Source organism: Schistosoma mansoni (assembly GCF_000237925.1).
Source record: "Schistosoma mansoni, WGS project CABG00000000 data, supercontig 0305, strain Puerto Rico, whole genome shotgun sequence".
In the NCBI taxonomy this organism is placed as follows: domain Eukaryota; kingdom Metazoa; phylum Platyhelminthes; class Trematoda; order Strigeidida; family Schistosomatidae; genus Schistosoma; species Schistosoma mansoni.
Genome location: NW_017386161.1, coordinates 23106 through 41761, shown reverse-complemented (window position 1 = coordinate 41761; position 18656 = coordinate 23106). Strand labels below are relative to the sequence as shown.

The 18656-nt window shown below is 32.5% G+C and overlaps 1 protein-coding gene and 1 non-coding gene across 2 annotated transcripts; both read right to left on the bottom strand.

Annotated features, from left to right (window-relative positions):
- Positions 1 to 5031: 5031 nt before the first annotated feature.
- On the bottom strand, positions 5032 to 5098 carry Smp_tRNA_02270_Gln_TTG.1.1. The gene has a single exon. It is a non-coding gene (tRNA).
- A 2483-nt stretch (positions 5099 to 7581) lies between these two features.
- Positions 7582 to 15519, bottom strand: Smp_143340 (methionine sulfoxide reductase,putative; the record flags this gene model as incomplete). Its single annotated transcript, XM_018790432.1, has 2 exons — positions 7582 to 11097; positions 15502 to 15519. The coding sequence occupies 2 exons, from the start codon at positions 15517 to 15519 to the stop codon at positions 7582 to 7584; spliced, it is 3534 nt and encodes a 1177-aa protein (XP_018647414.1).
- Between the last annotated feature and the right edge of the window lie 3137 nt (positions 15520 to 18656).

The window sequence follows — 18656 nt, the reverse complement described above, 5'->3', positions numbered from 1 at the left end:
ATCTCAGTATAAACAATACCTGAGTTATTCATTGGCTTGTGATCATCTTGTTTCAATCGGACAGATTCTGTTCTATCCAATTCATATGTTTTACGTCTTAATTTTGGAGTGAGAAAATTTCGAAATGATTTAACTGTTGAATTATTATATTTATTCATAGATGAATTCATATTGGATAATGGAATATTTGGTTCATATGAATGATGAATTGATCCTTGATTATTGGGTGTTAAATTCACTGGGTTACTGGATGGATAATAATAATGATTGGGTATATTTGTAAAATTTTCTATTTGTTGACCAGGTTGTAAAACACCAGCATTACTAGTAAATAATAATGGAGTAAAATAAAATGTCAACTATGATTTATAATAAAAATCTACATTAAATTGAAGATTACTAACTTTATTGATATAGATATAATTGAAATATATGTAAAGATAACTGAAGCTAAACCACGATGTAAAACCGTGGAAGCCCTGGACGACTGTTTCGTCTTATTGTGGGACTCCTCTGCAGCGTACATCCACGATCCCGCATCACGAGATTTCAACACAGGACCTATCAGTCTCGCGTGCGCGAGTTTAACCACTAAAACACTGAGCCGGCATCCAACGGTGTTAATGTCTATCTTCAACTCACGCCCGAAATTGCGCCACCATCCACCATTGTCTTCAATGAGTAACTATCTCACAACAGACGTGGTTTGAACTCCACTAGTCACTGCTTCTCACTAGAAATCCAGTACTTCCAGGTTTTCCATGGTGGTCTAGCTTCAATTGACTCATTATTTCAACTATATAAAATCACTAAAATCTCCACAAAACCCCCTTCTAATAAAAACAACTGTTATTGTTTTCAGAAAGGAGTTTTTGTGGTGATCGTAGTAATTTACCAGTTGGATTCATGAGTTAATTAAAGCTAAGACCACTATGGAAAACCTGGAAGCATTGGATGGTCTTTTCATCTTAGTATTTTTGATTAAAAGACAAATTGACACAAGAATAAACCAATAGTTTTTAAAATTAAACATTTCAACAAGAGTTTCTGTGAAGGGCGAATAATTGACATTAGCTGTTACTGTAGAAAATATAATTGTACTTACTGACCAGTTTATTATGATTAGCAGCTTTAACCATGAATTAATTAGTATACTGTAGTTTTCTGATGACATAACATCAACATACTATATGAATGAGTGTAAATACGATATATTCTTCGTGGATTGGTTGAAGTCAGACATTAACACCGTTGGATGCTAGCTCAGTGATCTACAGGTGAAGCATACACATGCAAGACCAAAGGTCCTATGCTCAAATCACGCGAGCGGGACTGTGGGCACGCACTGCTAAAGAGTCCCATACCAGAATGAAACGGCTGTCCAGTGCTTCCAAATTTTCCATGGTGGCCTAGCTTCAATTGACTCATGAATTCAACTTTTAAGAAAGAATAATTAATCTATAGTAGATTTATTTTAGACGTTATAAGAAAAACCACTTCAATGTAAAAGTTAAAAGTAATAAGTTTAAGTAATTCTTCCAAATTTAATCAACCACAAAACCAATATACATTTCGACAAATAAACAACTCTCAATGCTATTAAGATGTCACACACTAAAAGCAGTGAAAAGATTGATCAGAGAAAATTGTATTTTACAAGCAAAGATGGATAGTGACTAGCAGTGGAATCCAGGACGCGCGATTCGTCCTATTTGGGACTCGTCAGTTGGATGTACTTGCATCTCAGAGTTGATGTTCATTCTGGGACTCGAACCCAGTAGCGTTCGCTTCAAACGCCATCACGTTATCCACTCAGCTACTGAGTCCTGATAGCCACTTGCTTGTACGATGGGGTGAAGTTTAAATTAAACTTAAGAAACTGACCGGTTGCAGTCCTAAACATCAATGGGAAGATTCAAACAAACAATACTAAGTTGAATTGTTTTTTACGTTCTATTAATAAATGATCGTTGTATTCTTATTTTCTAGGTTAAACTGTAGTAAACGAGAACACAGGTGGGGACAACCAAATTTACTTGAACACAAAATATAGAATCTTTTAGTAAAATCTGAGAAACATACCGTAAATTCTTCATTTACAAAATGTTAATCAATCATCTGAGACTTGACTGATCTTTCTTTTCCGCACCAATCATTCTTTGTTTTTGTTCTCTGCTCTTCGACCTTCTTAACCTTCTGTCTTCAGGTATTTCACTTTCGATTGATGATACATAATACTTATATCTGTCGACATCAGTAGCACACATCACAATATTCATTCACTTAAAAGACGATATCTCTTCAAGATAAACAAAGTGTTTACACAGATGATATAGTTCTTACCGGAGGTTATTTACTTTTTTAAATGTTAATCGTTCTCGTATAAAGTTTAGAAAATAAACGAAATAATGCATTCGGTGTGAGATGTGAAGTTTCAGGGGGTTTGACTATTAGAAAATGATTTCACTGGTTAACACCAGTAAAAAGTTTCATATTGGGACGAAACAACTATTCAGAACTCAGTCTTTTCGTCAATTATATAATGATATTAACTTATATTTACACAAATCAAATTTACTCAATATTACATTATGATACTCACCCTGAATTCGATCGTTGTCGTGAACATTGTAATTTAGGTATAGGTGCTTTAATCCACATTGGTTGATATTTTGAATTGATCTGTCGTGAGTCCTCTAGTCGAATATTATTATCATATTGATAAGTTTGATCATTTGCTACTCCACTAGAATTGATTACAACTTTGGATGGTACAGCATGATTTGTCGGCTGATAGCACTGCGAAAATTTAATTGAGGTAGAAGATTCTCTTTATGTTAAACAATTTAACGGGAAAATGTTAACAAGTTAAATTTCACTGAAATCCTCATCATTGTTTAAATTAACACTTCGTTTACTATGTCTATGTACTTTTGTTATGGATGTTTGAAATATTAATGAGTATGAGATGGTGGTTAGAGGTTGTCAACAGGAAACCCTGGACCTGGGTTTCGTGCTACTTGGCACTCATCAGCAAGGTGTACCTGTAATCTTGAGGGAACTGGTGTTCCCTGACGGATTCGAGCCACCTAGACTAGTGGCCACATTGCAACTTGATCGATAGCATTCGATCAGCACTAAAAAGGACTTGACACGCATGACATTGATCACCACCCAGTGATCAATCAATTGTTATTAATGAGTATATCTATGTACTCTCTCAATAAGTGTCTCCCAATTGAAAAGTGTATGTACATTTTCGATATCCAGAGAACGTTAGTTTACTCCATTGAGAAACTATGTTACCCTACATGATACGATGTTAAAGTAGGACATATGTTTACTTCTTTATCCGTAAATTATTGATACAAATAATTGGATACAAATAAAAATGATAGCTTTACATTGCTTGAGCTTTCTGGGTCAGAATAATTAGATACAAAGATCAAAGACAAAAATTTAATGATGGTTCGAATCGTATAACCATTAATAATAACGACTCAGTAGCTGAGTGGATAACGTGATGGCGTTTGAAATGAAGAGTACTGGGTTCGAGGCCTAGAGTGAACATCAACTCTGAGATGCTGGTACAACTAGCTGACGAGTCCCGAATAGGATGAAACGCGTGTCCTCGATTTCACTGCTAGCTACTATCCATTTTTGCTTATAATGTTTGTGAAAGTAACAGATGCTTGATATTAGGAGATTTTAATGCATCTGATGTTCTACGTTTAATATTTTATCTAGTTCAAATAATCTTATTTACAAAAAGTGAATTCATCAATGATAACTAGCATAGTTAAATTATACACACAACTTTCATGATACGGATTTATTCGATGAACATATACTGGGTCATGGTATTTTCGAAGCTCTTCGAAATACTATAGTATAAATATATATTGAAAATTACCATTTTGACGTTTGGTAAATAAAGAAGGAACGAATCGAGCAGAGAAATTTCTTTTGAATTAGTTTTTTATCATGGCTTTACACTAATATATATATCGTATAAATATACGATTCGAACCCAGGACCTGTCGGTCTCGTACGCGAACGCTTAACCTCTGGACCACTAAGCAGGCATCTAATGGTGATAATGTCCATTGTCTTCAGTGAGTTAATATCTCACAACAGACCCAGTTGAACTCTACTGATCATTGCTTTTCACTAGAACTCCAGGAAATACCTCTTGAAGATTTCTCAAAAGAATCTCAAACTAAACAACAAAGCAAAGTGTTCACATTATTTTCGACTACATAAATCTCGATTGGTAGTCAACTGAAACTCTATACAATTGAAATCCTGAACTTGAAAATACCATATCAACGTAACATTGTTTCCCCCTCCCCCCCAAAAAAACATAAATCTATTCGACTAGGAATAATACCTAATCATATCCTCTTTTCTTTATTAGGGAAATGTTATACATATATTGATCAGATATATAATTCTTTTGTAAAACACAAAAAAAGAAGAATTTAACATTTCATAAAGCAGTTAAATGACAAATGGTTTAGATATAATAAATATAAGTAGTATAGTTGAACATATGTTAAAAATAATTGTAGAAGTTTTTTCTTATTACGAACAAACACAAACTGTATTCTTGTCTTTAAAATTACCATGTTACATAAGGTTATCAACTATTTGATTATTTACAAGTGAAAAGAAATGGAATATTGAAAAGATTGAAACATATATTAACTAACTTGTTGTTAGTGGTTACTATTGTAATACAACTCTATGTTGTCATGTTAAGTATCATGAAGATAACTGGTAGAAAACTCAGATCATTGTCTTTGAGCTAATCATTAGTTACAGTAAGATATATCTAATATTTTTATGAGAATCATAATCTGTCTAGTTTCAGGCATTCATCATTCAATTCCATACCTCAAGACGCTATATCTGAGCTTTATGAGCAATCGTAAGCAAAGATAGATAGTGGCTAGCATTGGAATTCAGGACGCGCATTTCGTCTTATTTGGGACTCGTCAGTTGGATGTACCTGCATCTCAGAGTTGATGTTCACTCTGGGACTCGAACCCAGTACCTTTCGCTTCAAACGCCATCACGTTATCCACTCAGCTACTGAGTCCTGATAGCCGTTCATTTTTCTAAGTGTTTTTAAAATATTTACAATAATCAATCACAGAGTAATACCGAGCTTCATGTCTTCTATTCAATAGTATTGACCAAATTCAATGGATCACTGTACAATATGACTTAAACTAAATCATTCAATGTAAAGGTGTATTACATTGGTTGTTAATTAATTGAGAGTAATCAGTGTTGGCATTAAATTATGAGCTGGTACGGTGACTAATAAAACTGTAACCGTTCGACAAAACATAGACTTTAAAAGCTTCTCAAATTTGAATTTATCTAATTGAGTTGAATATGATATTAGAGTAGACAAAAAGTTAAGTAAAACTTTAGTTAATGTCTACAATGGTGGTACACAAAAAATACTTTAAACAGCTGATTACGAATACTAAATAGCTTACGGGAAAATATACTGTATAGTTTATAATGTCAACTTTAATGTACTAATCATTACATAATCAATAGTCAATACAAGTTGATTTTCCAAGTTATCTCCATAGAAATTGCCCTGTGATTCAAGAATGTCCCATACTAGGATGAAACGGCTGTCCAGTTCTTCGAAGTTTTCAATGGTGATCTAGCTTACATCGACTCATGAATTCAATTATTAAAATTACTACAATCTACACAAACCCCATTCTGATCATAATTTCTTATCTGTCTAGACATAATTACGGTTATATAAACAATATTTATAAACAAAAACATGTCATTCAATTGCGATTACTCCTAACTTAAGTTCTTTGTCTCCTTATAATATGATGCTGTGGGCGATTTAAATATGTGAATTTGATGGGAGCCGATGAATAGTAGTCATGTTTGATAGCGAAATAGTACTCTCTTCAGTCTATTTTAGGAATAGGTCCAATGATTAACTTTGCATGTTATAGCTTTCTACCACAATTCTAGAAATCGATTTCTTAAAAGTACCCAACTATAAACACAATTTTAGTCTTAATAATCATATGGCTACTAGTGACTTGTTTCAAGTCGTGATTCCTCAAGTTCTAGTAAGGAGTTGTAACCAGTAAAGTTTAAACTTGTCGGGGTTAAGGAATTTATCCATGAAATGTAATGAAAGATATTTGCACAATATCGTGAATTGATTAGAACTAGACATATGCCTTACTGGATTTCAGGTTGGTGGTATAGAGGTTGAGCGTTCTAGCTCAAGTTTGGAGGTCCTAAGCAGAGTTCTCAGTGTGCTTAAGGACGCATACTGTTCAGGTGTCCCATATTGGGATGAAATAACTATCCGGTGCTTACCGGATTTTAGTAGTGGCCTAGCAAATTCAAGATTTAGATAAAAAAATTCTACAATCTCCATAAACCTTCTATATAAGTTTATTTATTTAGAGATATTGTATAATCCTTTGTCTTAGTGAAACACATCAGAAATTAAATTTTTCTGAATACGAATAATAATGTGGTCATTAGGAACAGACAGCATACATCAGTGTTAATTAAGTGTGGATTTTACATTATCTTTCTGAGTTCTAAATTAAGTTCCATGGGATTTGCACCAAATTCAGTGTGCTTGAATCATCATAACAATCGGCCTTACACTTTGCTAAAGTGTTTCGTAATTTCTAACTAGTGAGTCAAATCGGCAAACAAAAATCATACCATTTTATTATTAACTGAATTAGTGGTGAAAATATGTGCATTAGTCGAACCGCCCCAATTCATAATTGATATGACCATTGACTCATTGAGCCTGAGTGCAACCAAATTAAGAAAGATATTTGAATACACGTTTTTTTCTGAATGTAGAGCTTCAGTTTTTTATAGTTTATGCCTATTGCTCCTCCTATTTAAAATGTTCTAAGTTTGCACGCTTTGGTAGATTAACATTATTACGGTAGATTATGGAAGTGATTGATCCTTTCTAGGTTTATAGGCTGTTTGAGCAATTTAGTCGATAATCGAGCAGTTTATGGTTACAGATAAACGTTTGCTTGTTTACCCCAGAAGATGTTCACTAATCTAATAGGCCTTACAGAAGTATACAAAAGTAAACAGTGTCATTTGTTGGTTACACAAAGTCTAATAGATGAACTATGTAGACTGTCTGCGTCCTTATTTATCTATCAGCATAATAAATTTCTGTAGTGTTAGCAACTAATACTTTCTATTAGTTATTCTCAATCAAAGTAAAAAATAAATTCATTTAGTATCGTTTGTTTAAATCTTCCCATTGATGTTTAGGACTGCAACTGGTCAGTCTCTAATTGTGTGCATACTGTGCGTATTGCCTCGATATAGTCTTCATTCACAAGCATGGTAAGCAAAGATGGATAGCGGCTAGCAGTGGAATGCAGGACGCTCGTTTTGTCCTATTTGGGACTCGTCAGCTGAAGCGAAAGTTACTAGGGTCGAGTCCCAGAGTGAAAGTAAAAAATAGCCTAACTCAATCTCCATTATACGGATATATATGTCAAATTAATGCAAATCATAGTATCATAATATACATTAAAACAAAAAATCGAAATAAGCAAATAAATGAGTTATTAGCTCAAAAACGTTTTCTACCTTTGGTACCACATTATCATATACATTCATATTTTTCGTCGTTGGTATTTGACATGTGTTTGGCTTCATATTGTTAGATGAATACAATATATGCTGTTTTGTTCCGATTGCTTCTTTTCCACTAACCAATGGTTTATTATGTGTATAAGATTGTATTGTTGGAAAAGGAGAAGAAGTTGAATAGTTTGTTTCTGCATTATTTACTGATGAATATAACCCATTTGACTGAAAAGAATTTACTTGAACAATTGTTGGTTTTAAGTAGTTCGTTACTTCGTGTTGATTAGGTATAGGAGATCTACTGAACTCTTCTTTTACACAATTATCACGTAATATAGTTTCTGGTGAATGAAGTCTTTCTGTTTCACCAGCTAGCATAGCATCGTCAACTTCACGTCTCCATCTAGTAATAGCACCAAATTTCTCACGCCATAATTCTGCATTAAATAAATCTTCATTCTGTTGATTAGTCGAATCATTTTCTTCTTCATCATAATTATAACCTTTGATAATCTCTATAGGTTTTTCGTCGTACTGACATTCAGGTAGTATATTAACTTTTTTAACAGGATTTTGATGAGGTACATAATTTTTATGATCATTAAAAAATATTTGATTTCCAGTTTTATTATATGGTCTCCCAGAAACAGTAGCTAATACATGTTCTTCATATCGTTGAGCTGCAGGTGAAAGTGACATTTTTAATTTATGCTTAACTTGTTCATTTTCATAATTATCATCGTGACAATTCGTGTCATTTTCTTCATCATTTACATCATCACAATTATCATCTTCTATATAATTATCATAGAAAATCCTTGGGGATAAGGACACTTCATCCACTCCACTTAGTTGTAATGATGAAGTTTCTCGTTTCTGTTTAATTTTATCATTAATAAAAGAGATTTTTCTTTGACAATAATCTTGTAATGATGAAAATTGTTCTTTATAATTGAACAATTCAAATGAATTATTATTATGCACAAAATTTTTTCGATCTACTGATATACTACTTATTAAACTAGATGTAGAAATTGGTGAATAAGAAGAAAATAATATATGTTTTAATTTGTCGTTCGGATATTTTGTTTTCTTGTTTAATTTCACATTAGATGATATATGTTTAATTGTTTTATCAAATAATTCAGTTCTATCAATATAGGTTGTTGTTGTTGTTGTTGGTGGTGGTGGTGGTGTTATTGAATGATTCCTTAGATTAGATTTTAAAAGATTATAATCTATTGAATATATACTTGGATATATAGTTGAATATCTTCTATGAATGGGTATTATTAAATGTTCAATTAGTGTATTATTATTATTATTATTTTGTTTAAATGTTTTATTTAAATGTTTATGAAATGTGTCTTGTTTTTTATTGGAGGGTTTTGACCAATCAGATTTATTGTTTAAATTATGATGTGTCTGTATTCTATTATTAATATATGTATAGGGGGGATTATTTTGTGTTCTTATTATTTTTGTATTTTTATTATTTTCATTAGTTTCTTGTAAATTATTTAATGATATACTAGAAGGTATATTAACATTATTATTATTATTAATATTATTATTACTACTATTATTATCATTATTATTACTATTATTACTATTATTATTACTATCATTATTACTATTACTATTATTATTACCATTATCATTACTATTACTATCATTATTGCTATCATTAATATTATTATTACTATTATTATTATTACTATTATCACCACCATTACTATTATTATTATTATCATTATTATCTAAACAAATACAGTGACGCCTCAAAGTAACCGATTGGGGATGTAAAAAACTATTATAATAATCTAAATATTCATGATTATTATAATTGGGAAATTCTATATTATTTTGGTATGAATATTTTTTATTTAATATAATTTCTTTAGCTGAATAATTCAAATTTGTATTATTATTACTATTATTATTATTACTATTAGTATTATTATTATTATTACTACTATCGTTATTAGTATTACTATTACTAGTATTGTTATTATTACTATTATTAGTAGTAGTATTGTTAGTAGTATTATTATACTTTTCAAGTCTTTCTGTAGTTTCAATATGATTTAATGTTGAATTAGAAGAATAATGATTATGTAATTGATTTGTATTATATAATAGATGTAATAATTCATAAGAATTTTGTTGTTTATCTTCTCCAATATTATTTAATTCATAATCAGTAATTAAACGTATAAATGATGGAGAATAACCTTTCCCAATATATTTTGTATTATTTTTATTATTATTATTTTTGGGGAGGGGGGAAAATTCTGATTGGTTTATAATTGAATTAGTTGTTGAGGAATTTGAACTTGTACATGTTGATGAAGTTCCAAATTGTGGAAGTCGTATATATTCATTATCATTATGCTTATATTGTCTTTGATCATTAAAAAAGTCATATTTGTTATCTATACAATCTTTAATATCATAATCTTGATAGTTATAATCATCATTAGTAGATTGTAAACATAGATCTGTTAGTTTATTATTAATATCAATAGTAGTAGATTGAGTCATTAAGTTATTTTCTATAGTTTTGTTTTTTGTAATTCTTGGTGGTTTTGGTTTAAAATAATTTTCCCAATAACGTTTAGCTAATTCAACTTTACTGATAGTTTTTAAATTAATATTTCTATGGTTCATATTCATTTTATCTAATAGGGTATGATTGGTAGATTCAGTTTTTTGTTTGTTTGATATAATAGATCGATGATTAGTCTTCGTTGTTTTGATGCCTGAAGTATCATTGAATGCAATGGTACTATCATTATTCAATATATTGATTTTATTAAAATTGTCATGATCTTTCATTAATCTTTGACTAAGGCATGGTTGATCTGGTAATTTGACAGGACTAAGAATATCAAATGAAGTTGGCTTTAATGATTTAGAGCAGGCATCATGGCTAGTTAGATTGATTTTTCTCTTTAATTTCTGATTCATACAGTTTTCTGTTAGATTTTGACATCGAACAAGTGTTGTTAATAAGCTTTCTTCACTGTACTGTGAAAGGTTTGACTTGGATACTGAATTATTTTTAATTTTATTGATGAAACCGTTTTCTATAGAAAAACCTTCATTAGCTATGAGTAAACTATCAAATTCAGAATGAGAAACACTTTCTGCCACTATAGATTGTGGTGGACTATGAATCAAATATTTTGGAGATAAATCATTCACAATTTTTTCATCCGTTTTAACATGATATTTGTTCATATCCATAATTTCAATATTATTACGTTGGCTATTTCTGTTGTTGTTACAACTGTCGACAACTTCGTAACTTCGATGTGATACAGCTGGTGCAGATGTTCTTCGTGATTTGTTTTTTACTGGACTAAGATCTGGAGCTGGATAAGGTGGTGCAGGTAATGAAGGTGGGAACATTTGTCTTTGATTTGTTGATGTACTTGAAGATGTAGAAAATCTCTGACAATAAACAAAAAAACGTGGAATTAGTTGCGTACTTAAAAACTCTCTGTAGATAAGTAGACTACTTTTAGTGATAATTAAATAAATTAATAAATAAAGTATTCGGTACTATTGTAATTCAGCTCTGCTTGAATGTTTAATAATTGTACTCGGAGTCCTAACTTATAGTTGTCAAAATGTTATCTTGCTCTGAAGTTCAAATCAGTAATGGCATGCATTTCAATAATATGATAAATTTGATTCTTTCAACTATTCTGAGCGGTAGGAAATCAGTAAAATCTAGATGGTTTCTTTTCTGAGTCCGGTTGTCCATCAGTTGATGAATGCAGAGTACTTGATCTTCACTTCAAATGTTTTTAGAGTAACCATGATCAAGTGAATAATATATTCACTTAGCTTATGATTATGATTACAATCAAGAGATTTTAATTCGGATTAGGTACAAAGAAAACTGCCGTTGCTAAGCCTTTAGAGCTAATAATCACAAATCTGTATTTCCGAGTGAAATTCGTTCGTTTATTCAACAGTTATTATCATTATTGTTACCGCTCACGATAATACTGTTAATTCTCCATAGCACCAGGATTCTTGTTGATAATTTTGTGTGTGTATATATGTGAGTATTTTGTATTGAGTTCTAGCTCTTCATAGTGATTTATTGATGTACTACAACCATTTTCATTTAATTTGTTAACTAAACTACTCACTAATCAGAAGGGGTTTTGTGGAGAGTTCAGTATTTTCATAGTAGAAATCATGAGTCAATTAAAGCAAGACCACCGTGGAGAAGCTGGAAGCACTGGACGGCCGTTTCGTCCCACTGTGGGACTCCTCTGTGGTCTATAGGTTAAGTGCTCTGGCGAGAGACTGGTAGGTCCTGGGTTCGAATCTTGCGAGGCGAGGTCGTGAATATACACTGCTGAGAAGTCCCACAATAGGACGAAACAGCCGTCCAGTGCTTCCAGGTTTTCCATGATGGTCTAGCTTCAATTGACTAATGATTTCAACTATTCACTGATCGTTTATATTTATTAAAATATTTTCGTTTCATTAAGAAATCGAAGCTCAAAAAGTGACACATATTCGTTTTTATGAATTTTCTTCTGCTGAATGATGTCATTTAGAGACTTTGAATGATAATTGGCTAACCTGAAAGTCATTAAATGAGATACAACTACTGATGGTACAATGGTTAAACACATATTTAAATATCCAATGATTAGTCTAAGGTAATTTCTAACGCTTTATTAAATTACAATTGATTGATCATTGTGTGGTGATCAATGTCATGCGTGTCAAATCCGTCTTAGTGCTGACTGAATGCTATCGATCAAGTTGCAATGTGGCCACTAATCTAGGTGGCTCGACACTGAGTGCACTATGTTGAGATAAGATGGTGGTTGGAGGTGGTCAACAGGAAACCCTGGAACCGGGTTTCGTGCTACTTGGCACTCGTCAGTTTTATTAAATTGAATAAATGTGGGTTAACAAAAATTGCAACACAGCTGATGTTGTACAGGATTCATGCCTCATTGAAAATGGGATATTCATGAAAATCATAACTTTTATTATTATTTAATAGCTAAAAAATGTGAATTTCATAAAACATAAATTTTTTGGTACGTTTCGTGTTACTTAAATATACATTTCAGTAGCACAAATATTTATATAGTTTTTATTCATGTACAGTGGAAGTGTGGTATGTGCTGCTGATATCGACAGATCAGTAACATGTATCATCAATCAAAAGTAAAATGCCTGAAGGCAGAAGGTTATAAAAATCGGAGAGAGAAAAACAAAAACAAAGAAAAATTTGTAAGGGAATGAAAGAACAATGAAGTCTGAGACGATTGACTGATATTTGCAAAAGAAACACCAAGTTCGAGACAATTTGTTGACATTTACTGTATGTTTCTCAGATTTCACTAAGATGTTGTGTAATTTTGAGTTAAAATACTTTCGATTGTCCCTAATTGTGTTCTCTTTCACTGCAATAGTCATTTAGGTGTACATGAAATGCTCAGTAAGTTAGACAATTTGAAAGTATTTAAAGGGGATAAAATATTGCTTTACAAAATTCTTTTTAAATACTTTTGTTCATTGAACCCAATTTGTTGTTCAAGCAGTTTAATAAACTTAACCACATTCATCTTTTTATACCAACCAAATAAACATTCCGTTGAAATGTGACCAAGAATTTAGTCATTAAATCTTCGTACCTAACAGCTAATATTCAACACCATTCTAAGAGTTCTAAGCGTTCAAACCACTATGAATGCTTATGGATGCTTAGTTTTACACTAATCCTCAGATAGAGCACATACATTTCCATGCTAATAATGGCCTAAGTAAACACTTGAAACAAACATTATTATCTGATATCTTTACATTACTCATAAAGAGTAGTTTTCGGAGTCTGAAAAGGTCTACACTTAACTTGTTCGACTTTCAAAGTCAGTTCACACTTATGAAGAAATTATTTTTTGGCTGAGCGAATTCAAATATTAACTAACAGATGGTAATTCAAAGATCTTATTACATATGTAAAATGATGTCTGGTTACAATACATACTTACTTACTTACACCTAGTAACTCCTTCGTGGAGGAGCACAGGCCGACCGCCATCACTCTCTATCCAATACATACATTGATGAAAAACTGTGAACAGTTATACTAATTACTTCAATTGACTCACGCTTTCAACTATGAAATATACTAATTACAATAATCAATTAAAATTGGTAACTCTGATGATTTTGTTGGTAAATTTCACTCTCACTATCAAATGATACATGTCAGTGACTCAATGTATTGGATTGTGCAAGCATAATGTATAGAACATATTAGCTGTATTTGTAAAGGCATTCAATTTCCATTAGATGTTCACCAATAAAAACAAAACATCTTTCAAGTGACTTTATAGATTTATGTCAGGTAAAGTAGTACTTTACACTGTTAAATATTTAATATATATATGGCAAAATATGTCAATCATTTGCTTAGATATTAATAAGGACATTAATATAGGATTGGATATCATTTAAAAGTAGCTGATATTACGGAAAAACTTTAGGTGTATAATTATTCATAACTAATAGTTCATCACAGCTCTACTGTATGGAGCTGAAACTTCAAGAACTATGACAATCATCATCAAGAAGGTACAAGTATTTATAAACAGTCGTTTACGCAAAATACTCAACATTCACTGACTGGATACCATCAGCAACAGTCTACTATGGGAGAGGACAAACTAGCTCCCAGTTGAAGAGGAAATTAGGAAAAGACGTTGGAAGTGGATCGGACATGCTTTGAGGAAATCAACAAACTGCATCACGAGCCAACTCCTAACTTGGAATCCGGAAGGGAAGCGGAAAAGAGGAAGACCAAAGAACACATTGCGTAGGGAAGTAGAAGCGGTTATGAAAAGGATGAATATTAAGTGGAAAGAACTGGAAAGGAATGCGCAAGACAGGGTTGGATGAAGAGTGCTGGTAGGCGGCCTATGCTCCTCCACGAAGGGTAACAGGCTTAAGTAAGTAATTAAGTTACTATATGATTGTTTGTTTTTGGACTAGATTTCAGGTATCATGGTAAACTTCTCAAGGACTAGTAATAATAATAATAACGACGTAAACAGTTTCAACAACCTCATAACATTTTAAGCCAGTAGATAGAAATATTTCTCTTTTCCAATACAGTTGTTTTATAGTTCAGTTGTACATTTTTGGAGTTGCAAGTGGATACGTCTATTTTTCTACTTTTTCATATAACAAATAAGTCGGAAACAATATACTGGGTTAAAGTCACAGGATATATTTTAATTATTCAAAATAATATCCCCTTGAAACGAACTTGCAGGACTTTATCAGCGAAATTGCACGACTATGAACCACTGGATGTCTGCTTATAAAAGTTTCATAGACAATTTTAAGGAATAAGCAAAGATGGACAGTGGCTAGCAGTGGAATCCAGCATGCTCGTTTCGTCCGATTTGGGACTCGTCAGCTGGATGTACCTGCATCCATCTTGCTTATAATGCTTGTGAATTAAGGCTACATCGAGGCATTACGCAAAGTATGCACATATGCCAATAAGAGACTGATCAATTGCAAGTGACTGACCTCTGAGTGGAAACTGACGGATACAACTGAATGATTATTTTATTTGTTACTTCATTTGTATCATTGATTTCTATTCTGAACTTACTGAAAACAAACTCCTTATAATTGTGTTGAAAAAAGTGTTCCCAAATATCTGAGTATTTGATTATAACGTGATTCAATCTCTGTATAGCATATAGATCAAATATCCACTTTAGTGGTAGAAAAATGTCGATCCGTGGTACCATTATCGTATAATAGAAAGTATTTTAACTCTCGTTGTGTCAGTGTACATACAAAATTAGGATTTGACATTTAGAACAACGATTTATCGATAAAAGCCGGGGTGGGGGTGGGGTTCTCGCTTACTTTCTTTTTTTAACTGTCTTCTCTTATCTTACATTGAAATGTCAAATGACTTTTATTATCATGTCAAACGGCATTGAAATTATTGGTAATAAACATAACTTTAACATTATTTTAAAATTGTTAACTGGTGTATGAGCTGACTTGTTTATGACATTTCTAGGCTATGGAAACATATAAGAACATTTGTCTAAATTTGAACGAATAGTTCCATAGTAGATTGGTGCTGGGTAATGTAAGACATTAGAGAGGAAAATTACACTTATGAAATTTCGGAGATTGAATTTTAAGTAAATCCAACGTTTTGCTCTGATCTGGTCGCTCGATCGATCTGATCTGATCCAAACTTTTTCAAGAAAATATAATCTAACATCAAAATTATCGAATATAAATAAGTACACGGTTCTTTGGATGAGACATCACGACAACTGAATATGAGGGTGAAGAAACACAAACTTTATATGAGGCACATTCATAAATTCTCAGATGATATGAAAAAGCTAGAAAACAAGTCTGCGATAGCACCATAGTCAATAGAATTCGGCCATACAACTGATTGTAATGGCATACGAATTCTCCAAAACCGTTTTAGTTCTTACAAAGAGAGACTAACAGCTGAAGCATTATACATATGGGCAAATCCAAACAGTATTTAGAGGTGAGGTGGGATACAATTAGCTGTCCTAAGGCAGTTAAATAATAAGTAAACTTGAAATCCTTATTCCAGTTAATCTATCACTTATTACCTCAACAACAGCAACGATTACTTTCAGCTGATGAACAATTAACTTGATCAACACAATAACATAAAGTTATACTGGTCTATTTATCTCCATTGTATGCATGTTGTGATATGCTCGTTTAATAGTATTTATAAAATTGTCTGTTTTCATCAAAAATTCACCGATCAGTGGTCAATGAATTTTTCTCTCTCACCTCAGATCCAGTTACACATTCATACAATCTGTAATCTGAACACGTCTTTCTTTATATACCAGATGTCTCATATACAATACAGTAAATTCTTATTTAACATTATTGTTATGATTGGATGATCTGTATAGTATACAGTTAAACGGAGATTATATTTCCTTGGAACAGATTACTGACCGAAATGTTGGATTTACTCAGAATTCAATAGCCAAGATTTTAAATATATCATTTTCCTCCTTATTATTGTAACATAATTATTAAGTAAGCAAAGATGGACAGTGTCTAGCCGTGGAATCCTGGACGTACGTTTCGTCCTATTTGGGACTCGTCAACTGGATGTACCAGCATCTCAGAGTTGATGTTCACTTCGGGACTCGAACCCAGTACCTTTCGCTTCGAATGCCATCGCGTTATCCCCTCGGCCACTGAGTCCTGATAGCCACTTGCTTACCATGCTTGTGAATTAAGGCTATATCGAGGCAATACACACAGTATGCACATATGCCAATTAGAGACTGACCAGTTACAGTCCTAAAAACATCAATGGTAGGATTCAAACAAACAATACTAAATGAATTTATATTTATTCAGTGTTAATTACTATATGAATTTATCGTATCTTTCATTTCATGATAAAGTTTACTTCAAGCAAGTAGGTTTTAACGAATTTTGAAATGATAATACTACAAAAACTTTTTGATATGACGGGATAAAAAGGCGAAATCAGATTTATCAGTTGATTGAGTTTATAAGTCAATTACAGATAAACCACCATGGAAAACCTGGGAGCACTGGACAGTCATTTCGTCCTAGTATGGGACATCTCAGAAATGCACATCCAGGGTCCCGCATTCGCGATTCGAACACAGGACCTATCAATTTCGCACGCGAATGCTTAGCCTTTAGACCACTGAGCTGGTATTCTAATTATTTGTCGAAATGGGTATGTAATCAATATATAAATGAGTGAACTTCGGAGTAGGGTTGTCATGTTTTATGTTTTAATAAATCTTCACTTGTGTGTTCTTACTTTGAGTAATGGGAATTGCAGTGGTTCCTCATTTTTTTTCTTCCAAGTAAAAATAATAATTGAAGTGGATATGACACTTTCAAACCTCAATAAAATCGAGATTACATGGCATTTTTCAGAATTTAATTCACCTTATCAGTGACATTTTATATATTTTACATTTTTAGGATAGTTGATTGTTACCCTATGATATCCACATAAAATTGGAAATTGCATTTGTTTAATTCTTGTTGCTAACCGAATTCAATTAGTCAAATTTCACTCTGACCATGAACTGAAATAACTTGACTTAGTGTATCTGAAAACAAGTCTCTCTGTAAACATCGGTTCCTTGAAGATATCTCTCAAGAACAACAGGAGAATAAGAAGAAATCTAGCCATTATTCATTTTATTTTCAACAGAGAGTGAGTTGCTAAATTCTTTACTTCACGTAGTTTTTTATCTACTATCTCTTTATCAGTCACTAAAATCATGTAAATATATCTTCATAGTTGTGTATTTTCTCAACAATTTTATGGTATTTATAGAAAATACTTGCAATCTTCGACTAATGGTTTCCTTGACTAGTCTCTGACGTTTTGATCAGTTGACTGATTTACACCTTTAGAGACATTTTCAAATACTAATAATGAAAACACTTTGAAGAATTCATGTCACAATTACTTCAGCTAGGAAGATCATCCTTTCTATATTTCAGAGTTCTCCATTTGTGTGAATTTAACGAAAAGTTTCTGCATGAATAACATTTAATTAAATGACCTTATCAGAAGGGGTTTTGTGGAGATTTATTATTTTCATAGTTGAAAGCATGAGTCAATTGAAGCTAGAACACCATGGAAAACCTGGAAGCAGTGGACGGCCGTTTCGTCTTATTATGGGACTCCTCAGCAGTGCGCATCCACGATCCCGCACTCACGAGATTCGAACCCAGAACTTACCAGTTGTGGATTAGTTGAAGTTAGACATTAACACCGTTGAATGCCGGCTCAGTGGTCTATCGATTAAGGGCTCTGGCTCGAGAATGGTAAGTCGTGGGTTCGAATCTCGTGAGGCGGGATCGTTGATGCGCGCTGCTGAGGAGTTTCATAATAGGACGAAACGGCCGTCCACTGCTTCCAGGTT